At 34.4% G+C, this 25146-nt stretch overlaps 1 protein-coding gene across 3 annotated transcripts in view; it reads left to right on the top strand.

Annotated features, from left to right (window-relative positions):
* The window catches only part of ATXR2 (histone-lysine N-methyltransferase ATXR2), a 250198-nt gene extending 231366 nt beyond the window's left edge, over nt 1-18832 (top strand). For all 3 annotated transcript variants that reach the window (XM_089825371.1, XM_089825370.1, XM_089825372.1), the window contains 2 exons: nt 9026-9082; nt 18408-18832. In XM_089825371.1, the coding sequence (XP_089681497.1) occupies nt 9026-9082; nt 18408-18524 (174 nt within the window). In that variant the 3' untranslated portion in view covers nt 18525-18832. The remainder of the gene's footprint in view (nt 1-9025; nt 9083-18407) is intronic.
* Nucleotides 18833-25146: the final 6314 nt, after the last annotated feature.

Raw genomic sequence — 25146 nt, 5'->3', positions numbered from 1 at the left:
AATGCTCCCAAGGAAGACGTCGATTAGGTTATGCATATAAGGTATTTAAGAGGCCAATCCTTTCTAAGGATTTGCATGCTTTACTAGATCTGATGATATGCAGTTCAAACCAGTTATGATATCAAAGTTATATAGAATTAACACTTCCTCTTAACTTGATGATCATATTGAGAGATAACATATCTAGCACCATCAATTAAGATGAATAAGCATAGATTGATACTCTATATCCATCTGAATCTTCGAAGCATGTGGTATCATTGAACACATGATACTATGTCATACTACTATATCTGTGATATGACTTATACTTGTGATAACAGTGTTGCATGGAATGCAATATACAGGATAAAGTTGAAAAAATAATTAAATTCTTCCTTTATCCAAGTTGTGACTCATAAGTATTGGCAAGCCTATATCACAATATGATCATGAGTTAAGATCTACCAGAACATAGGATAAGATCCAGAGAATGATTAAATTCTTCCTTTATCCAAGTTGTGACTCATAGGCATAAAAATGTCTACATTATAGTGCGATCTTGAGCTCATCCAGATCTGATAGTAGTTCTCAACTGTTCAGTACATTATCTTAGAGATCATCATCTCTCATAATGATTTTTTATACAAGTGTTCATTATCTCAGAGATCGTCACCTCTTAGATAATGAATACAAATGGTGAAGCCCATAACAGTCAATAGCCTAACAATAGTAATTTTAACACAATTATTTTATTAATAATAAAAAAATACAAATTATAATTCAACTATACTAAATCATTTTTTGAAGTGATCTATCTTCAATTGAGAGAGGTTTGGTAAGAATATTTGTTATTTGATTTGCAATGCAAATGTATTCTAACTTGATAGTTTTCTTGTCTACCATATCTCTTACATAATGGTAAGGAATTTCAATATGCTTGGATCTGTCATGAAAAATTGGATTCAAATAAAGCTTGATGGAACTCTGATTATCACAGTGAATAATAGTGGAATTCATGGGTTGACCAAATAATCCCACAAGTAACTGTCTAAGCCAAACTGCTTCCCGAGAGGCCATCGTAGCTGCAATGTATTCAACTTCTGTGGAACTCTGTGCTACTGATGCTTGCTTTCTGCATATCCACGATATCATTGTTGAGCCTAAACTGAAACATCATCCTGAAATGCTTTTTTTCTCGTAGTAACAATTCCAACCCAATCTTAGTCTGTGAACCCATTTAAGTCCAAGTAAACTTTCTCATACTTGAGCCGAAGGTTAAGAGTGCGTTGTAAGCATCTCATAATGTGTTTGACTGCAACTTGGTGAATCTCCTTTGGCTCACACATAAACTAACTTAAAGCATTAACAACATAGCAAAAATATCAGGTCTTATATTTATCAAGTACATAAGAGACCCAATCATCTATCTGTATGTAAAAACCCCAGTTGGCTATATCCTTAACAATCATCAATTTTCCTTTGCTAATCAATAGTCTAACATTTCGTCAAACATTTGGCAATCTTTACTATTATTGTTGCAAATTTGATAATCTGATTTTCGAAATTACATTAAAGAATGCAATTGGGCACTTACAATTTCAGATCAATTTAATACTAAGAAGTTTGTATGAATGCCAACATTAATTCATAATTTTGCCCTACGAATTGTGCAATTATATAATTATGAAAGAGAAACGATCTGCTCCAGCTTTAATTCATTACCAACAATTTTTCAAACAAATAGTAGCAGCGATAATATTTAAAATGCCAAGAACCTGGAAATATAGATTGGCTTTGACTTTTAATTTGCAGTCTAATGTGAACCTACAACCCCAATAATATATATCGCAGGCCATATAAATTTAACGAAGCTCTTAGAAATTGTTACATGACCCCTCAGAAATGTCACACAAACCCTCCTTAGGTGAACATGACCCTGTAATTGGTAAACTACTGCCCTATAGTGAAATAGCAGCCCTTTAACATTCAGATTGAACTCCCAGCCAAAATCCAGTCTTCAACACGTGTTCAATCAACTTCTGAATAACAATAGATATAGTAGAGAAGCAATCACAATTTGCTTTACCTCAGCAGCAAATTGCAAGATAAACTCAGAATCTAACCCTTATACTTCAGCAAGGGTGCAAAACCACAAACTCAAAATTGTCACAAAGACAACAAGCAAAGAGATAAACAAATAATCGGATGCTTTACTCATCAAATGGGCTCAAATTTATAATCTCCAAATGGCATAAAGTTTCCCGAATGAACTTCACTTAAGAAGCTTCCCACACACAACATTAAAATATAATATAGTGCCATTATAATATGATTTATTAATTGCTTTTAACTCCGAAAATGACTTTTTTCACCGTAACTTAAAACTTTGACACGTAAGGCCATTGTTTCTTATTCCCATGATTTAAAACTTTTCATCCCGGTTCTAACAAGCTATGATACTGAGGTGATCGACCAACAACACTATAAAAAATAACAACCTCAGCGTATTTATATGAATAATAATAATAATTCACCCGTCTTACAAAAACAACTGAAGAGGCATCAAAATCCAAATTTGACAACACCAAAGTGATTATGATGATGAAAGATGATGAATGAACCTGATAGGGTGACTTACTATAAATAGACGCTTCTTCCAGGATTCTTGGAGCTCAAATTAGAAGCCTAAAATAAAAACTGGGAGCATCCTCCAACTCCTCTAACTCAACTGAGCTCATCGGAACCAATAGATTGACTTACTATAAATAGTAAGTCCCTCAAACAGAGCCAAAACACACCATAGGCTGCTAGAAAGCCTATAACCACACAACTGAGACCCTCAAATCCTACTGTCAGCTCACGAGGGTCGCGATGATGAACTAACCTGGCCAACTGCAGGAACCTGCTAAAAATGGGGACATTACACTGTAAAGAGTAGAATCTATGGAGGGTGATTTTGTTGTTGCTTCTTTAAGTTTGTGTAGATTAGTCTCCATTGGAGAAGACATAATTCTGTAGTTCCACATTCCAAATCTCTTGAAGACGTCTAATGTATACTTTCCTTGATTAAGTATAATGTTGTCAGAGTTCTGCCACACTTCCTACCCTAAGAAGTAATCAAGGAACCCTAAATCTTCCATATCAAATTCTTTGATTAGACCTTTCTTGCATTGATCCATAAGATAATCATCACCTATTATTAGTAAATCATCAACATATAGTATCAAAATTATCATATCATTTTTATTCCTTTTATAATAGAGATTTGGATTAGCTTCATTCTTTGAGAATCCTAAACTTGGTAAGATATGTATCGATTTTTTCATACCATGCCCTGGGAGCCTATTTGAACCCATAGAGAGCTTTCTTGAGTTTGCAGACAAACATTTTGGGATTATGAGTTTCAAATCCTTCAGGTTGTTTTAAATATACCTCTTATGTAATCTTTCCATTTAAAAATGTTGTTTTCACATCCATCTGATGTACTTTCCATCCCATAGATGCTGCAATAGCTCGGACTGCTCTTACAAAGATGTATTTGGCAATTGGAGCAAAGGTTTCTTCATCATCAACTCCCTCCTGAGAGAATCCTCTGGATACGAATCTGGCTTTATATTTTTCAATGCTACCATCAGCAACATGTTTGATTTTAAATATCCACTTAGAAGAAACAACAGATTTTCCTTCAGGCCTTGGAACAATTTCCCAAATATCATTCTTAATAATGGATTGGTATTCTTCCGTCATAGCATCCTTCCAAGCTATATGTTTAATAGCGACATTGGTTGGTTTTGATTTAGATAAATCACTCATGTTTGTTGCATACTTAGAAAATCTTTTGGGTCTTTTGCTTTCTCTAAAGGTTTCAGATGGTGCAACAAAGTCTTGTGCTTTTTCAACAGTCTTAATAGCCCAAAAGTGCTCTTTTCTTAGGATTTTGAGTTTCCTCAAGATTAAGATTTTGAATTTCACTTTCAATTTCTTTAATGTTCGCCCTCTGAGACTCAAATTCATGATTTCTTCAGAACTAGGTATATGTGAAGGATCTTCAGAACTTGGGGCTCTTTTGAATGCTAAATCTTCTTCAAATATCACATCCTTACTAAGTTCAATGTTTTTTTGACCAGGTATGTAAACTCTATATGCTTTAGATGTTTCACTATACTCAACAAAAATACCTTTCCTTTCGGAGGGTTCTAACTTAGTTCTCTTTTCTTTTGGAACATGTATGTATACAGGGCACCCAAATATCCTAAGATGACTTATATTTGGTTTAACCTTAGAAAAGACTTCTTCAGGAGTTTTATCTCTAAGGTAGGAGTGAGGACTTCTATTTTGAATATAGACAACAGTATAGAAGGCTTCTGCCCAAAGATAATATTCTAAATTTTGATCAAATATCATAGCTCTTTTTGCTTCTATAATTGTTCTATTATTCCTTTCTACTACCCCATTTTACTGTGGGTTATAAAGAACAATATATTCCCTCTTAATTCCCACTTCTTTACAAAAATCTTTAAACAAATCTGAAGTATATTGCCCTCCATTATCAATCTTAAGAGTTTTAATTTTTTGTTCTGATAGGTTTTCGGTTAAGGATTTGAATTTTTTAAATCTATTAAGGATTTCTTTTGATTCTTTACATTTTAAGAAGTAACTCCATGTTTTCTTAGAGAAATCATCTATAAAAAGTATATAATACCAGAATCCTCCAAGAGAAGGAACAAACATAGGTCCACATAAATTTGAGTGGACTAATTCTAAAATATTGTTAGTTTTTCTAATGCTATCTTGAAATAGACTTTTGGCATTCTTACCTAGAGCACATCCTTTGCATATGCTCAAATGATCTTTATTCAACTTAGGTAAACCAGTAGCCATCTTTTTCATAGTCGATAAGGCTTTGAAGTTTGGATGTCCTAACCGACTATGCCACATTTCGTTTATATCAGCAGCTTCATGAATTAAGGCTTGAATAGGTTCAATATTTAATTCATACAAGTATCCCTTTCTTTGACCAATCAATTTTGATTTCTTAAATGAAGAGTTCTTAGACCAAGTCATTACTTTACCATCCCTAAATGCAACCTTATGTCCATCATCTTCAAGTGTTGTAATAGAAATTAGATTCCTTTTGATTCCTGGTACATAGAGTACTTTGTTGAGATGAAGAGAAATACCTGACTTGAGTTTTGAGGTGTAGTTCCCAATTCCTTTGACAGAATGGGTGGAATTATCATGTATGGTAACTTCGTCATTAACTTCTTTTGATATTGAGTCTAATACTTCTTTGTATCCCGTAATGTGTCAAGATGATCCACTTTCAATTACCTATGCTTTGCTTGATACTTCATTTGATAGTGCTGAATAGAATACACGTTTCTTAGGATCATAGTTTTCCCCTTTCCTAGTAACGTTTGTATAGTTTACTTGCTGCTTTGTATTCTTAGGGCAATTAGATTTATAGTGCCCAAATTTTTCACATTTGAAGCATTTTATTTTGAATAAATCTTTCTTAGGTTTGTCATTGCTTTGATTACCTTTCTTATTCTTGAAGTGCTTCTTCTTACCTTTATAGGACTTCGTGTCGAGGACATGAAGTTCTTCATCTTCAGTTTTTAATTTCCCTCCTTTCTTGAGTTGCCTAGATTATTCTTGAAGGCAATCTCCTTTAAGCCTATTGAAGTCTGGAAGTTTGTCTTTAGCACTTACTCCTTGTGAGAATGTTTCCCATGAATCCAGTAACCCATCTATAGCCATAAGTGATGACTGTTTGTCTTCAATTATGGTCCCTATACTTGCAAGTTCATTGCTTAGACTAGCCACCCTTAGGAAGTAGGAATTCATAGATTCTCCTTTCCTTATATGATTTAGTTGCCTTTTTAGTGCAAGGGTTCTAGTTGCATTGTTAACCTCATATGCATTTAATAATGCACTCATCATTTAAAATGCTGTATGATGTTTCATTAGCATAGGTACTATTTCATTTTTAACCCTGTCTAATATGATTTGCATGGCTTTCCTGTTTCCTTTAATCCAAATAGTTTTATGAGGATCAGCATCAGGTTGCTTGGATTCCTTATCAACAAGCTGTATTACATCATTGTGTTCAAGAATCATCATAATTCTGAATTTCCAAGCAATAAAGTGTTCTTTTCCATCAAACCTATATTCGGGTCTGATTGCGCTAGCCATGGAAGGTAGAAAAATGTTGCTAGATACTTAAATCTGATTGTCAATTTGTAGAGCTTAGGTTCGACTACCAGAGCTTCGATACCATGTAAATTTTCTGCAAATTTTGAACTTCCAAAACTGATATAATGTCTTTAATCTTGCTGAAGATGTTCTTTAAATACACCAGACCTTTATACGAAGTGTTCCTTGGAGTAGGAAGATTATTCTGAAAATGTTTTTATCCCTCCTAAAAATCACGTCAAGGCAGCAATGCTAAAGGAGCAGACTTATTGTATTTGTGTGTCCTTTATCCACATCCTTACCTCTTATTTATATGGCATCCAAGAGGCATGTCCTTAGAAAGGACATGACTCTTTCCAGGTTGGCCCTACATATAAACCAATAATTACATTGCCAAGATCGGTGTCTCAAGAATTTACAATTAGTTAGTAAATATACTAACTATAACTATGCAAATAGAACATTAATAAATGCTCCCAAGGAAGATGCTGATTAGGTTATGCATATAAGGCGTTTAAGAGGCCAATCCTTTCTAAGGATTTTCATGCTTTACTAGATTTGATGATCTGCAGTTCAGACCAATTATGATATCAGAGTTATATAGAATTAACACCCTCCTCAGAGAATTTGATTATCAATGGAGGTTGACCTTTTATACGTGTTCCCCACTAGGCCAGTAGAGTACATAGGGGACCCATACAGGGGTTTGTGAGCCATCTTGGATGGTCTCCTAAATATTAGGAGGGATCCCTATTTTTTAATACGAATTGACCAGGAGCTGACCAAGACTCATTAGGGAACCTCCTGTAGTAGTCTGGAGACTTTGGGTGAAGTTTATATTTTTAAGATGAGATCCCTAAATTTTAAGAGACTGTCAGTTAGCTTACAGTATTTAGTCATCATATGTGGAATAGTGTCTGCAGTCAGAACTCATATTGGAGTCCAAATGGTGAATTTAAAAATATTTTTTGAAAGATTAATGAATTTACTTAAAAAAATTATTATCAACAAGTCATAATGGTGACTTATGAGAAATAATAAAGTAATAACTAAACTTGTTACCTTGGCACAATTTCCTGGTAATCAGTTAGAAGTTATAACTTAAAAGTGATTTTTTAATATTTTTTGAGTAAATAACCTGATCTCTGATGAATTGAGGATAATTATGGATTTTAATAAAATTTGTAATATTTAATTGAGAAACCCTAGAGAGGTTCAATCTTTTGGAGGGAAGGATAAAAAAAATTAAGAAAAGAGTTGGCAGCCATTTTTTATAATTAGGAAATCATTTTTCACTTGGCATTCTTGGAAGTTAAACTTTGGGCAGGAGTTTATCAGCAGCACAAATTCTATGAGGACGAAAACTCTTAGAAGACTGAATATCTACAGGTGTGAGAGATCATGTAAGTGAATTCCTTGAGCAAATCATCATCATCAGTTTGATTTAGAAGCAATTCTTGGTAGGAATTTCTCAGATCAGGTGAAAAAAGGCAGATAACAGTTGTGAATATTGTAGATCTGGTGTTTAGATAGCATACCATCCATTTCCTAAGCACCTAGACCTAGCCACACCACTCTCTGGAAAAAACCAGAGTTCTCCAGGCTGGTATTAGGGTTTGTGAAAGTGATTTGAGGCAGATGAGAATTAAATATCAGATCAGATTTGTTAGTTTGGACGGCAGATGAAATTCAGGAGCCAGAAAATTATTTGCGGACTTAGTAATTGCTGTTCCATCTTGCTTCAGACTGTATGCAATCAGTTATTTTGAATAAATAAAATCAGGAGTCTCTCATTTGGTGTGTATTTTATTTGCAGTTATTTAAATTCCAGTATTTATTTATTTCCAAGTATTTGCCATTTACCATCATCAAAAGAATAATATAAACTTCAAAACCACAAAAAATAAAAAATCAGAAGAAAAAACAGAAAGGTTTGATGGGAAAAATTAGAGTTGCGAAAGACACATCCAGGGTTGGCCATTACAAATATCTATGAAGATGAGCATTAAATCACACGTTTTGAGAAACACTTATTGAATGGAGATATCCCTCCTTGCATTTTTGCAGAGGCCAGTTTGTTGGGTTTTTATTTTCTGCATGCAATTCATCCTCCAATTAGGTTCAGTTCCTGGGACATAAGCATCGCCAGTATTTTCTCTACTGGATAACTACTCCTGCAATTGAGCTCCAAGTGAAGTGGTTAATAAGCCCAAATCGCATTCAAGCTGTGAGCCTCTCCAGATGAAAATAAGAAAAGCTAACCACATAAGCATATTCTCTCTCTGGTAGAGCACAGAAAAATGGGTGAAATAGTACCATAGATTCATCAAATCTTCGTAAGTTCCTTTCTTTGAATAAATGATACTGTCAGTAAATCACTACCCCGAAAACATTTACTTAAACTGTGGCTAAACTTGGTCTTTAAAAAGGATTCGAAATTATGTGATAAACGGTTACACCTCAGCCAATCAATTAAAATGTTTCTACGGTTAAACTTGTTTTGCTGGCTATCCTATCAAGAGGGAAAACAACTAGGAAAAGCTTAGCAACGTGATTACAAGGGTTGACATTGCATACGACAATGCATTTATTAGTTGCAATCAGGACATTTTTCTGTTGAGTCATTATGAATTCAGAGTAATACTATAGCAAAGTTCATTTTGAGGAGTTCACTGCGTGATTTTGTGACACACAGAATTCATAATATATTTAATGTCCTTGAAACATTTTATTTAATACCAATATGTAATTATCACTAAAGTGTAGTGTAAATTGTAAGTGTTTTACTGTAACAGTGGATATAATGATACAGCTAATGCACTGAAACTTTGTGCGTTGACCTTTGTAGGATAATGATGGTCAAGCTATATTGGTGGCTACTAGACCTATCATTAAAGGTGAACAGGTAAGAGATTACAATTTTGATTGACAAGATTGGAATTGTGAGGACAAAAGAGATGGTTAAAATGCAATAACTGTGGTATTTCAAATTATTGTATTCTATTTATGTATATGTGGAGAAAAAAAATGTAGATTCAATTTAGGAATTAATTTCATATTTTATATTGAATGAATAATCATCAGAAATCTGAAACATAAAGTAAATCAGCAATGAGGGAAATTAAGAGCAATCATGCCAAGTTTAGTTACAAAGTACAACCATAGTTCAAAATACTGTTATGGACAAATTATTTCTGAGGACAGAGAAAAAATATCAGGGATAAGTCAGAAACCTATCCTGAAAATATTGAGAACTTAAAAAAATGCTTAATATTTAATCAGAAGTGCATTTTTTTAGTGCAAAATTCAATAAGGAGATGCATCTAATGAGTCAGTAAATGACCAAACAAACCAAACAAGCTGATCTAGATATATATAAATACAAATAGGGTACAAAATCGAATCTTCATGTAGAATGTTGATGGCTGGTAGCCATAGTCTAAACTCAAAAGAAAACAATAAAAAGCAAATTGTCTATGTAAAACTATTAGCAAATACAAGGATAATATTAAAATGGTCTACATCTTCTTCTTCCCCTTCCCAGCAGCTCTAGTAAATACTACGGGAGTGATAGGGGGTCTAGCCCTAGAAGTCCGTTGTGGCTATGGATACGCCTCCTCTATTTGCACAACTGGTTGTGCCTCGACCTTAATCCTAGATGTATATGGTTCTAACATTGGTAATGACTCCTAATCATCAGTATCCTTCTCACTCTCAGTGTCCTCATCCTCCTCTAGAATGGCATCCAGTCCCACTGCAAATCCACCCTCCTTCATAGCTTACCTCTCTAGATAATAAATGTCATCCTTCATAAACAATCGAGACTACTCCTATGATGTCCAATCATAGTAAGGATCTATGTCATCCCAATCAAGTGGACCAGCCAGTACAAACTCTACCTTTCTTATGCACAACTTAAGGTTATATTGCACAAAGACAAGATTATTGAAGCGTTTATGTGCTAACTTGTTCCTCTTCTTTGTGTGAATGACCTCGAACGAAGTCCAATTACGCTCACAACTGGATGGGCTAAAAGGATGACATAAGATGCAAAGGGCATGTTTTTGTAGATTTGCAACATTTCCACCCCAATTTTGACACCAAGCATTTGTAAGATAAATATTAAAGAGTTAGAAAGAAAGGTGAAAACATGTTTTAATATATTAATTTTTATCTACTTATCATGTATGTGTAAGACAACAAAAGTCCAAATAATGTACTTGGGGTTTGAGTGTTTCTTCCTCTCCTTACCAAGTCTAAGGAGACTGGCTTGCCCATTGCATTCTAGTACACTTCCATCTTGTCCATAGTGAGATCTTTCACCTCAACCTCGAGTACCACCCTCTACATGCACTTGGCGTGGCTCTTAATGACCTCTCTACTGGTGTTATCTACTCAATATGGCAGAGTATGGTGCCAGGTATGGAAGTAGTTTATATGCCAAACATTGAGAGGTTCCTATCCCAAGTATGAAAGCTATACACAACAACTATATGTCAATGCAATCATAATACTATACCAATAACCAGGATCAATTGATCCTCTCTTGTAACTTCCTCCTCCTCAATGTCGCTAACAGTTATCATTGTTTATTGGTCAAAAGGTCAGCCCATTATGCTTCCATCTTTCCACCTGCCTACTTAGACCTTGGGTTTGTGCTAGAAACAATGCCATAAATGTTATATGCTAAATATGGAAGAGTACTGTGCTAGGTGTGGAAGTAGTTTATATGCCAAACGTGGAGAGGCTCCTATGCCAAGTATGGAAGCTATACACAACAACTATACGCCAATGCAATCATAATACTATACCAATAACTAGAACATACAAATTACATAGAGATTGCAGAATACTAGTTTATTGAGTGAACCAAGGGATTACATTACCAATATTGCAAATGTTCCCCATATTACCATTTCATTCCAATTCCCAATGATCCCTACATATAGTGCTCCTAATGGTTACAAGAACCGATCGTTTCAACTCTTGGTACATGTGTTTCCATAACAACTCTATTAAATACATTAATTACTTTTTTACTAGCCTACAATTAGGATCCCCCTAGGATGGAGAAAAGAGAAAAAAGAGGTTAGAGGAAGTACCCCGCCACATGAATGGGTTGGTGGAGCTGATTGTTCCACCTCTTCTCAATAATTTTCCATATGGGGTCAGATTTGAGGTTGGTCCCCTTGTAGTAATTTTTGATAGTCTCTTTGGTCCTATTCATGGCCTCATAAAGATACCTCATTGGAGTTTGATCCCCATTTGCCAAGCAGAAAATTCTAATCAAGGGCTCTATCATCTACAATTTAAAAGTAAAAAAAGATTATCACTAATCAATAGAGGACAAAGTTACAAATTAATAATGAAAGACTTGATTCTCGAATACAAAAAAATTAAATATTTAACTTTTGAATTTTCCAAGTTACCTTCACAGTTTTTGTAGTAGCTTGTAAAAGTTGGTTGTCAAAGATGATGTATGCAACACTCTCTCCATCGAACTTCTTTGAATAGCTATAGTCTAGTCAGCTTGACTCACAAACATTTGCTTCAAAGAGGTCATAGAAGTAATTACACTTTGCAATGTTAAGGGCATCATTGCAAACCTTACGGCAGCAAGTCTAACTAACTCCCTCCCTTGAGTGTTTTGTCTCAAGTAGAGAACTCAAGGGTGATTGTAGATATATATTTTTTTCATCTTTCTTTGATCCTCTATAAATAGTCTTACCCAATTCAATTTTTCGTATGCTCTTCAGTTACCTATGAGGTGTTCACTCTTTCAAGATCTACACTTGGGTTTAGTTCAGATTGGAAGGTTCTATCAATTATCTTGGTGTTGGTGTTATAGGAGCTAGTTGGTGATCACAGAGGCATTACGTAGAACTTTTTTTTTTCTTTCTTTCTTTTTGAAATGCAGATTATAATGTCCCCATTTTAGCTCACCATGGTTGGTGGTTCAGGTTAGCCTATTAGTGGCCCTTGTAAACTTAGTCAGACTGTTAGAGGTTCTTAGTTAGTAGATGTCAAACATATCTCACTATGGAGTTTCTAGGAGGTTACCCAGTTCAGGATGACCACTTTTTTTTTTCTGATGCTCATGTACATGATCTTATTTCAGATGCACAGTTTAGCAGTGTACGTATTGGACAATGAATATGATAGCTCACTTTGCGCAGTTTTGGGAAGGAAGCTTTATCACCCTTCTAAGTTGCTTCCCAATCAGATATTCACTTTGACGACATCTACAACTATAGTTGATTTAGTTTAGTTTGACGGGTTTTGTCAGTTATTCTAGTGTTAGTGTCACAAGAGCTATTTGGTGAGCACAAGGACATTACATGATTCTACCCTTGGGATCCAGGGGGGTTGATGTGTTCTTTGTTTCTGAGATTGCTTGGGCACAAACAATTTCAGGAAGGGCTGACTATAATGTCTCCTTTTTCTTGTGTCAACTTTCAGAGGATTAGCCTCTTTCCTAACCCTTAAAGGCTAATGAAGTTGTTTAGAGGGCCCAATTGATAGTTGGAGGCCAGTTCCCACTCCAAAGGTCAAGGATTTTCAAGATTACTCTTCATTTGAGTCAAATTGGCACACTTCCTATTTATAGTAAGTGTCTATTTTGGGAAAGTTAAGAGTTTCTATCTTTAGTAGGGCACTTGGGCAGTTTGGTAGTGGTGTAGAGTTATGGTGACATAAATAGGGCTTCCATTTGGGGACTTACTATTTATAGTAAGTTGGTAGTCGAACTCATGGTATGCACAGTGATTGACTCATTTGTCAATGGGGTCAATTTGGTGCACTTACTATTTGTAGTAAGTCATCTATCCAACATTTCTATATTTGGAAGGGAACTTGGACCATTCTTTGTTGTAGTGATGACCTTTGGCACCTCTTTGTTGATCAGATATTCAAGGATTTACTAATCATAGTAAATCAAGGATTGATAGAGATAAACCCTTATTATTTTTAGGAAGGTACCCTAGTTAGTAGTGAATGTAGTGGGTTATCCTAGTGCTCACAAAATCCAAAAATTTTATCTTTGGAGTTATGACATTTTAATTATTAATAAAGTAAATATTTTATTAATGATTATTTTGAAAGTGCACATCATTAAATGTTATTTGACTATATTATTAAAAGGGGTTATTTAATAATCATAAAGTGCATATGAGAAATAATGTGAAGTGTCAATTTAAAGGGAGGTATAAGGGATCGTTAAAATATAATTCAGTTATTTTGTTGTGCACCAAATGGAGCGAAATATAATTGAATATTATATTTCAAGTATACCAGAAGTAAGTGCAATAAAAGCTGAATATATTATATGTCACAAGAAGTGTATTGAACAAGCCATGATTGATTTCTTCTTGTGAATTATAAAAAGCCAATGGATGAGAGAAATGGAATTCAATCTGACTTGTGCATATGCTTTGTTTGTGTGGAGAAGAAATTAAAACAAGAGTTTCAGATTTCAAGCTTGAAGAATTGTGAAAATCTCCAAGTTATTTCAGCATAGTGAATTGGTGAAATGCCTAATGAATTGTGCAATTAACATGGCTTCAACCGGGAGTCATCGTTGAGCTTTCTTGGATGAAATTGGTGTGGAATTACTTCAGATTTGTGTTGTTTATCAGCAGTAGCAAGTTCGTGCTTCTTAAGGCAAGGATTAATCTTCGTTGCCAATTCATGGTATTACCAACCGCAATAGATATATATCAGCCACATGAGATATGAAGGGTTTGTGACTGTTTGTAAAGGGCACATTTTTTATGTGGGAGTGTTCTTGTGCAAATCTGAAATGAATATCCTCAGAACTCTACAAGGAGTTTGAAGTGCTTATTACTGAAGCTTGTGTAAGCACCTAACAATCTGGGTGTGATCTTTTTGAAGGTTTATGACTGAAGTTGCTGCTATTTCATCATCAGGTTCTTTGATATATTTTGCATTATTACATCTATGCATATGGTGCTACTGTAGATGCACATATCATATAGGATTTTGGAAAGGCATTTGGATTGTGAAGCATAACAACTTATACTTGGTTTAGCATATGAATGAAGGCAATATAGGATTGCATGCTGTTTGTTTGTCAAAGTGCTTAATTAATGTAAGGGAATAATTTGCGTAAAGATTTGCATTTTGGAATTGAAATGGTGTATGCCAAGTGTTTGTGAAAATGTCCATTGGTTGTAGGTGCATATTTTATATGTAGAAATCATATTTAATAATGTATGCATTCAAAAAGACAGAAAGGATTGCATATGCATTTTAGTTTTTTGTCTAGATATCTTAGTAATCATTTGCAAGCATTTAAACTTATTTGCAGCCATTCCAAGCAAGCAAAAACAATCTGAAAATAAAAAACAGCAAGATAGAGGTTTCATGACAAGTGTTTGACAAATTTCATAAAAGATTCAAATTTGCACCAAGAGTAGCAAGGGATATTATAGAAGTGAAGTTAGAACCTGTCGGGGTTGTTACGAACTTAGTTGAAACTTGCAAAGAATTGGGAATATAAGATCTTTGATAGAGTAACAGAATGAATGATTCTGATTATGCTCAACTGAAAGTCTGATATGTATAACTGTATATTCAGATCTTATATTGACTGTGACTAATTAGAACTATTTCAAATGTTCAAAACTAATACCAAGATTGATAAAATGACATTCAGATAAGACTGTGATTTAAAGAAATATATATGCTTCAGATATAATGCAGATGGGATATAATTTTAACCAGTGTTGAGAATACTTATCATGCCTTTGAATAGATGATTTCTTCTACAGCAGCAATCATTATTAATACAGGAGGCAAGAATCATGTTCACATAGAGACATGACTCTACGTGGCTATTGCCATGTATGGTCATGTCCCTACGTGGACGACTTCCCAGTCAACACAGCATAATTACCATTAGTTAAGGGCCCAATAATATACTAAAGGTGCCGATACAAACATATGCAAATCACCCAATGACTTTGAGGATGCCCAATCATTTCAGGGATGATACCAGGTGAGTTCAAGATCAGGAATGTATTAGTAAATCATATTAAGTTGTTTATCAGTTATAAAAGTAAATATTTATATATGTGTGTGTATGTATATGCAGTTATATGTGTGTGTGTATGTGTGTGTAATATTATATGCAAATATACATCTATTAATATATACTATTCTGATTTACTGCATGCTTCAATTCAACAACTTTAAAACTCCCTCTTAGTGAGGGAGAATTTAATCATCAATATTCTCTCACAGTTGTAACATTCTCTTGATATGTGCACTGACATCAAAATTCATTGATGGCTATCAAGAGAATAGGTTTATCTGATTTCCAACACTCTAGGACAAATAGTACATCCTTTTATTGTAGAGTAACTCCAGTTTTTAATTTGATTGAGCAAGTCTCGGTTCCTTTCACTGGGTAGGTGGAGTTATCCCCTATTGTGACTTCCTTAGTTGAGTGCCCTTTGAAGGTTTCAAATTGGTCTCTGAATTCAGTTATGTGCCAAGATGCGTCGCTATCAATTATCCAAGTATTCTTATTAGAGTTTAGTTTACTTGATCTAGGGCTAAAAAGAATAGAGGGTTTTTAGCTTCCTTGACTTCAGCTATATAGACTTGAGTTTTCTTTCTTTCAGGATGGTACTTGTGAGTATGTCCAAATTGGTCACATCTATAGCATTGTATTTTAGAAATATTTCTCTTATTGTAGTTTTTATTATACTTCCCTCTTTTCGTTTAAAATGTCTTTTCTTCCCTTTATTGCTAGTATTTGTATGTAGGACTTGTATTTATCCCTCTTCATTTGGATTGATTCCTCTCGTAATTAATCTTGACTCTTCTCGAGTACAATTATTCTTAAGTTGATCAAATTTTGGTAGCTTGGGTCGTGCATTAATCCCTTGAATAAAGGATTCCCAGGAAGTAGGTAATCCTTTAAGGGCTATCAAAGATAATTTTTTTCCATCTACATTGTTTCCAATAGTTGAAAGTTGATCGTTTAACTCTACAATTCTCATGAAATAAGATGTAATAGTCTCAACTTTATTCATCTTGATGTATAGTAGTTGTTTCAAGGTGAGCAGTCTGCTTGTATTATTGATTTCAAGTGTATTTTGTATAGTCATGAACATCTCATTGGCGGTTTTTAGATTTGATAAGGATGGAGGTATGTGATCCTTAATAGAATCTAATAATAATTTTCATAGCTTTATTATTATGCCTTTCCAAATTGTTTTATTTGTTTCATTTTCAGGCATTGTTTTATTTTCTTCCTCATACTTCTAATTCAAGTTCTCGAAGGATGATCATTATTCAAATTTTCCATGACATGAAGTTTGATGCACTTTCGAGTCTGTCATCAAGCCTTACATGGTTCACCATGGTTGCAACTTGCAATTTATTTAAATAGGTTTGAAACTTGAGTGGTGAAATTAATTTATTTAAACCAATTACGCTCTGATGCCATGTAATGGAATGTAGAATCTCTGATAGAGTAACAAAATGAATGATTCTCATGATGCTCAACTGAAAGTCTGATATGTATAACTGTATATTTAGATCTGATATTGACTGTGACCGATTAGAACTATTTCTAATGTTCAGAACTAATACCAAGATTGATATAATGACCTTCAGATAAGACTGTGATTTAATGCAATATATAAACTTCAGATAGAATGCAGATATGATATTAAAATAACCATTGCTGAGAATACTTATCATGCTGTTGAATAGATGATTTCTTCTACAGCAGTGATCATTATTAATAGAGAAGGCAAGAGTAATGTTCATGTAGAGACGTGAGTTTACATGGCTATTGCCATATAGGGTCATGTCCCTATGTGGACATAACTGCCCAGTCAACACAGCATAATTACCATTAGTTAAGGGCCTGATAATATACTAAAGGTGCCGATACAAACATATGCAAGTCACCTGATGACTTTAAGGATGCCCAATCATTTCAGGGAAGATATTGGGCGAGTTCAAGATCAGGAATGTATTAGTAAATCATATTAAGTTTCTTGTAAGTTATATAAGTATATATTTTTATAAATGTATATGTGTGTGTCTATATATATATTCTGAATTAGTACATGCTTCAATTTGGCTGAAGCTACAACTTTAGCAACTGGCATATTATTTTGTGTAAAATATCTGACAAAAAATGCAGCATCTTTATCCTTCAGTGATAAGTATCTCAGGAGCTTTAATGGGATGTCGAGTGATTGTAATTATTTATTGATGGTGAGCTGAAGGTGATAAATTTATAAAAAGTGGCATGTGCCATGAGGTTGCAATGGCTTCTCCTCAACCCTGATGCGGTCTGCTGCTCCCTGATCCCTCACTCGTGTTTTAAAAGCAAAGAATAATAATTGTTTTCTGTAGTGCCAGATGCAAAAGTTGAATTTTTTTCCTTACCTTGGTTTGAAATAACAAAGACACTGTTTCATCCCTATTTTATTGAAAAATTTAATGGTTTTTTGTTTTGTAAACAATTGAAGTCAATTTAGGCTCTGTCTCACCTTGTCAATTCCAATTCTGAGTAGGGCTATTGTGATCAAAGCAGACTTGTGTTCTCCAAATTTATTCATCATATTTCTCATGCATTATATTATTTTAGTTTTTGTATTTATGTGTTTTTTTGTGGGCTGAATTCCAAGCCCAAAATTTTGGGCTGCTGTGATTTTGCCATTTTGAAGTTCTCCAATGATGACTATACTAATGCTATGTTTGTCAGCAGCGAAGAATAGTTTTCCTGATGAGTTTTGTGATGATTTATAATGATTCTGATGATATTATAGAATGTATGTGATTTATGAGTTGTGATGATGTGAGTGGTAATGTCACTATGTCCTCTACCAAAGTGGTGTATTCTGTCTAGTACTGCTCACAAGCTTTCTTCCATTAATTGGAGATTGAAAATACAGTTAACATGTTCGCTCTGTAGTGAAGGTTGTTCCGGTAACATGTTACCTTGATTTCATTATGCAAAAAATTTATTTATGATGATTTGGATTAATTAGGATGAGAGAGCTTAATGGATTAAAGAAACTCACTTTTAAGGTTGGCATTTTGCAGTTATTGGCATACAAATTAAATGTATAGTCAACTTCTGACATTTTAAGATATATCTACAAGCCAATATTGTCAATAGGGACACACTTTTATGCACCTTGAGATTATTTCAATTCTGATCAGTTTGAATTTTTGTTCTACAGATTTTTATTTCTTACATTGAAGAAGACATGCCATTAGAGGAAAGGGAAGCATCACTTTCAGATTATGGATTTATTTGTAAATGTACCAAATGCTTACGAGAAAAAGTAAACACTTGAGTAACTGCACGAAATATATGAAATGTCAGTCTTCCATATATTCCATGTAAGTTGTGATCTACTTCAGTTGATCTCGAAGGGAGACATTCAGATATGTGAGCAGCCAATCATTTGTGTGTAGTCACATTAATCTTCTGTGCCAGCAACACTATATTGAATTCTACTCAAGAAAATGGAAAACACTAAAGAGAATTGAATTAGGAAAAAACCTTGAGAAAATTTATTTGTACTGACAAAATTGAAAATTATGTGTTCATGTATAAGAACATGCATTATAAATAAAGAAGAAACCTCTAGAAGACAACAAATACCAGATTTTGTAATGTCCCCAATTTTTAATGTAATAATTAAATTAAATTAATTAATTAACTGGTCTCAAAATTTAACTAATATAATAAAATGACCTTTAATTAGTTACTTTAATTAATTAATATAGGGCCCAAGTTAATATTTGTATTTGTGGTTTTGATTGATTTAATATATCTTAGATGTATATTTATTATAGTTTCCGTCGGCTATCTTTGTACACCCTCAGAAAAGTTTTTCTCGACATGTATTTAAGTATGGCTTGTAGGTAGTCGTACGTATGCGATTTGGTTATTTCTTTTGTATTGCAAATTCTTATTGAGATTCTCTATTGTTCGTCATTTCGGAAGTGAAAGATCTTTCCTACTTGGCTTGTCCGATTTCGATGGGATTCAACCCTCACCCTATTCTGTTACATGTAATACTTCGCTCAGATTTAGCAAATCAGAGCACCATCTTATTGCAAACATTAATTGAAGGATATTTGTGTTCAATCTCCATTTTTGTTTGGCTTTCATCTGATGTATTTGGGATTATAAGTTTGTTTACGGTTTCAAGATTGAATCCACCTTCTATTCGTCCACCATCCACTACCCTTGGTTTGGCGCAACATGTAGTGCATCTATTTGTGTTGTAGCATTACCATCTCGTACGACCATCTCTCCCTGTGCTACAACATTACCATACTGTACGACCATCTATGTCCGTACTACAACATCACCATACCGTATGGTTCCTTAGGTTACCATATGACCAATCAACACCACTGTCTGTACTCCATTCCAAGCTACTGTATGGCCCACCCCAAATAGTTCGTACATCATTGTTGACTCCATTTAGCTATATTGTACGACCAACGAGTAACTGGCCATCAGGCACACGAGACCAATGGGTCGTTGGCCATTAGGCACGTGGGACCAACAAGTAGTTGGCTATCAAGCACATGAGACCAACGGGTAACTGGCCATCAAACACACGAGACCAATGGATAACTAACTATCAGGCACACAAGACCAACATGTAATTGGCTTTTAGGCACACGGTACCAATGAGCAACTACTATTAGGCACATGGGACCAACATAACATTACAGTGGTATCAAATCTGATGATTCTGCTAGCCTGTTGGGAGAATGGAAAGCTTTGACTTGTATGACTCTATGGCTCAATTTCCAGCTGATTGGAGAGCACATTTGTTAGTCAAATACTCTAAGGATACTATTGCATGCCAACTATTGGATGGACAAGTGTAGGATGATAGATACAAGGTGGTTGGTGATATCATTTACTACAAAGACATAATCTATTTGTTACTCGAATCAAAGATGAAGGAATGGATTCTGGAGGAAGATACTGACACAAATATTGTCAAACCAACACCCAGTGATCATCTCGATGAAAATTTGGCTTCTGCCTGTGGCCCTCCAAATGAGAAGGTTCCATCAATGGTTGTTCAACTTCTTGGAGATGTTATGGATGATTCCTTGCCCGAGAAACCATCGTTGGTTGAATATGGAGTTTACCCTTTAGTGTTGCCTAAGTCATGCATGACTGCAATTTTTTCGTGTGAAGTGCTTCCTCATAAAAATAATAGAATCTACATGTGTTGTGAAGTTCCTAAGGAGATTGATGATTACATGAAGATTAGGAATCTGGACATCAATGTGTTTAATGATTTGCGCCTTTGGGATTCTAGTGGCATAGTGGAGCCCAAATGACAGTCTACTCATCTCAATTGAATTTGTGATCTTGAAGAAGCATGGAGTTTTCAACAGATATAGCAATCTGCATCCACGCATGGTTTGGGATCTTGGAGTTTGCGTATTGCTTGAGGACAAGTAATCATTGGCCGATGAGGATTTGTAATGTTCTCAATTTTTAATATAATAATTAAATTAAATTAATTAATTAATTGGTCCCAGAATTTAAATAATATAATAAAAGAATCTTTAATTAGTTACTTTAATTAATTAATATGGGGCCCAAGTTAATATTTTTATTTGTGGTTCCAATTGATCTAATATATTTCAGGCCTATTTTTATTTTAGTTTCCATTGGTAAGTGCTTCCGTCAACTCTCTTTGTACACCTTTGAAAAGGTTTTCCTCGACGGGTATTTAAGCATGGCTTGTAGGTAGTCGTAGGTATGTGATTTGGATTATTTCTTTTGTATTGCAAATTCTCGTTGGGATTCTCTATTGTTCGTCATTTCGAAAGTGAAAGATCTTCCTTACTTGGCGTGCTTGGCTTTGGTGAGATTCAACCCTCACCCTATTCTATTGCATGTAATACTTCGCTCGGATTTGATAAATTAGAGCACCATCTTATTGCAAATGTTAATTGAAGGATATTCGTGTTCAATCTACATTCTCATTTGGCTTTTATTGAATGTATTCGAGATTATAAGTTTGTTTACGGTTTCAAGACTGAATCCACCTTCTATTCGTACACCATTTGCTACCCTTGGTTTGACGCAACACATAGTGCATCTTTTGTGTTGTAGCATTACCATTCTATATGGCCATTTTTACCCATGCTACAACATTACCATACCGTACAACCATCTCTATTTGTATTGCAACATCACCATATCGTACGGCTCTCTAGGCTACCATACGACCAATCAACACCACCATCTGTACTCCATTCCAAGCTATTGTACGACCCACTCCAAGCAGTTTGTACATCACTGTTCACTCCATTCAACTATATTGTACAACCATCGGGTAATTGGTTGTTCGGCACATAGGACCAACGGGTAATTGGCCATTAGGCGCACGGGACCGACAGGTAACTGACTATCAGGCACACAGGACCAACATGTAGCTAGCCATCAGGCACATGAGATCAACAGGTAGCTGACCATCAGGCACACGAGACCAATAGGTAGTTGGTCATTAGGCACACGGAACCAACTAGTAATTGGCTATTAGACACATGGGACCAATGGGTAGCTGGCTATCAAGCACATGGGACCAACAGGTAACTGACTACTAGGCACACAGGACCAACTACTGCTATTAGGCACACGGGACAAATAGAACATTACAAGTTTTGCTCACCATGCAAATACGATAAATATCGTTTGTGAGAAAATATGAGAATCATTATAGAGGAAATCATATGTGAGAACTATTTTGCAAAAATGCCAAGAAAGTGTTCATTTCTATTGGATATAGGTGTGTTTTTCCTTGCATGACTTCATTGTTAAAGGATAGAAGAGGATAAAATAAATAATAAGTTTTTTCCATTCCATTCCTTTCATAGTATGCACGACAACAATCAATTATCCTATTCAGCGGTCCATTTCCAAAGCACTATTGATTGGGTGACTAAGGCACTCAAAGCATTTCATGTTTTGTGTTGGTAGAGAAGATATAAGGTAGTCTCATATTGACACAGGAAACTACTAATTTTAAATAAGATATCTTAATTAATCCTCTAATTCAGTACTACCAATGCTCAAAAGAGTATCATCCAGTCTTAGGAAACAATCTAACATGCAAACTTATTGTTATCGTAACAAATTCAAATTTGAAAGACTTGTTTTCAAAAGTGGGAATAAAAGGTTTGAAACACTTAGACAATTGTGGGCTTTGTAGAAGAAAGCTATCAAGTAAAACATCGAGTAAACTTTCTCTATAAAATTGATCTTTTTAATCTTTCGGGAACATATTATTTACTTTACTGGAAGTCCTACTTTGTTTGGATCAACAAACATAATTACTAGCTTCACACATTCAAACCTATGAACTAGAAACATTCTTTGTTTGATGTACTTCCCGCATATGTCCAAATGAGAGCAAGCTATATTATATTTATGGTTCTTCGCCTTAAGCAAGTTTTCAAGTGTGTGGACAACCCTTTTTAAGATCCAATTTTTAAAAAACAGTCCTTCAAACAAACATTACCTCCAACTAAGGTGAAACAAGGATGTAATTTATGAAGAAAATAAAATATTCTAACATATCCACACAAATTTCCATTAAGTTTTAAATTTTGAAGGTCATCATGTTTACCTAGTAAGCCAATTTGGCTTGAACAAGATTCGTCATTCTCTTAGACGAAGGTTTGTATATTTGAAGTCAATGTCCAATATCTTCAAATATTCATTTTGAATTGGAAATTTAAACCAATATAATCTCTTTACTCTTAATTAGTCTTATCAATGCACATGTGGATACTTAGTCAAGAACACTAGGCAAGATAAAAATATGAGAAATGTGAGGTAAATGAAGGTTAATGTATTTGTAAGGATAAGTATATTATGAGGGAATTGCATATATAGAAAATTATCATACCAAATCTTATAAATACCTACCAACTGGGCAAGATACCATGTAGGCAAGCCACCTAAACACCCAAGTATGATTGTACATTGACATCCCTCCTTGAGAATAGACTAGTTGAGGAAAAAGAGGGGGTCCTAATATCAAATGCTTATAAGGTGCCCAATAAGAGGGAAAAATCTTTGTGAGAAAATGTAGTGCTCACGTGTTTTCAATCTTCTATTATTACTTTGATCTCATCTCAATTTTGTTATTGACATCCTTGTGGTGCATCCCAAATATTGTATATCATGTTTTTGGACTATTTTTATTACTAATGGGGATCGATAGTTATACATGTGGATTAGTGTTGGTTATACTTATTACGTCTCAATTATATGCATATATATGCAATCTTGGATGATGTTGTATTGATATCATAGTATATCATTGATGTGAGTTCTTGATCATGTAATTAAATGTTCAGTGTGTTATTGTCATGTTCATTTTTTAAGACTTATTATTAATAGTAATTTTGGGTATTCAAGAATAGTAAATTAGGACATGGATAATTTAGAAAACATTGCTTGTAGTTAAATGGTCAAATACGATTTAATATTGAAATAATTAATTTCATTATAAATATATTAGATGCAAAATATGGAGTGTGAAATTGGAGATCACATTTTGGAATGTTAAATGACAATTGACAACTTTTGACAGTGTGGGCAAGTGGTAAGTGATGATTAGGAAAGTTAGATGGTGGTAGAAAGTGGAATGGAGAATAATATTCTTGGAAATGCAAATATTTTACACTGTCATTTGTATGTTTTGGGTATGCATGTTACTTGAAGGATTTGTACCATTTCCCCCATTCATTCACTTGATATTTTGCTATTTGTTTGTTGTTTCTTCAGAATTAGTCATTTGTGAACGAGAATAAAGGACAAGATGTTTGAGGGTTTTACGGTGGATTAAGGAGGGGAGTTAGAGTTTTTTTTATGGTGTTATCTCACTCAACTTACTGTCGAAAACTAAATTTGATTAATGATATTAATTGAACTTAGTTTCCTTAATTGCAATATTAATTAAATTATTGTGTTATTTCACTAGTTGACCTTAGACTTGTAGCTAAATTAATGTAGTTGTTTAATCATAGTCCAATTAATTGATTGGAACTCATACCCATTCAAATTACTGATGTAGGAGCATCCTAGGTGTAAGAGCAATTTTGCATCACAAAAAAAAAATAAAAATTTTTTAGTCCTTTCTATTTTAATAAGAACTAGTAGACAGGGTGGTTACTATTTATGGGAACTTGTTATTTTTAGTATCTTTGTCATACGAGCTCGAAATGTTCTCATTTTTTACATGAAGGTTCATTTTATAGCTATAAACCTACCATAAAATCTCATTGCACTAGTTTAAGTATCAAAGAAGTTATTATGGATTTTCGATGGAAATATTTGTAGAAATTTTTTTAGGCTCATCGTTGGAGGCCTTGGAGTGCCCAGGTGAGGTCGAAAAACTCGATGCAAGGGTGCTTGCGTAGTTTGGAGCCTATAGATCAGGAGTTGGCATTCTGAAAAGTGGTTATAATAGCCAGTTAGACCAATGGTTCATGAGTTATGGCCTTTCAAATTTGGGCTACTCGAAATATCTAAAGTAGTTGTCAAAGATGTATTTGGCCGACTCTATATGTGTTGCTAGGGTCCATTGGCCCTAGGTATTAAGTTTCAATGTCTAGAACCTTCCCGAGTGGTATAAAATTGCCTATTTTAAAAAGACTTGAACATTGTCTAAGACAACTTTGGGTGGTAGTTCGCAACTTAGTCTTGCAGATTACTATAATGAAGGCATCTATGTGGGTTATCATTTTGTACTTGTGAATTTTGTAATTCTGCATTTGTAACATAAATAAGAAGTCCATATTTTGTTTTGGAATTTTTTTTTCTTTGTTTTTATTATGAGTTTATGGTTTTAAGGAGAGCACCCTTCATCAAGTGGTATTAGAGCTAGAGTTCTTGAGTGTGTGGATAGATTGCTAACT

The sequence above is a fragment of the Cupressus sempervirens genome, chromosome 4 (genome assembly GCF_028749045.1).
Source record: "Cupressus sempervirens isolate cs-2001-9-10 chromosome 4, ASM2874904v1, whole genome shotgun sequence".
Taxonomy (NCBI): Eukaryota; Viridiplantae; Streptophyta; class Pinopsida; order Cupressales; family Cupressaceae; genus Cupressus; species Cupressus sempervirens.
This window is presented reverse-complemented; position numbering and strand designations above follow the sequence as displayed.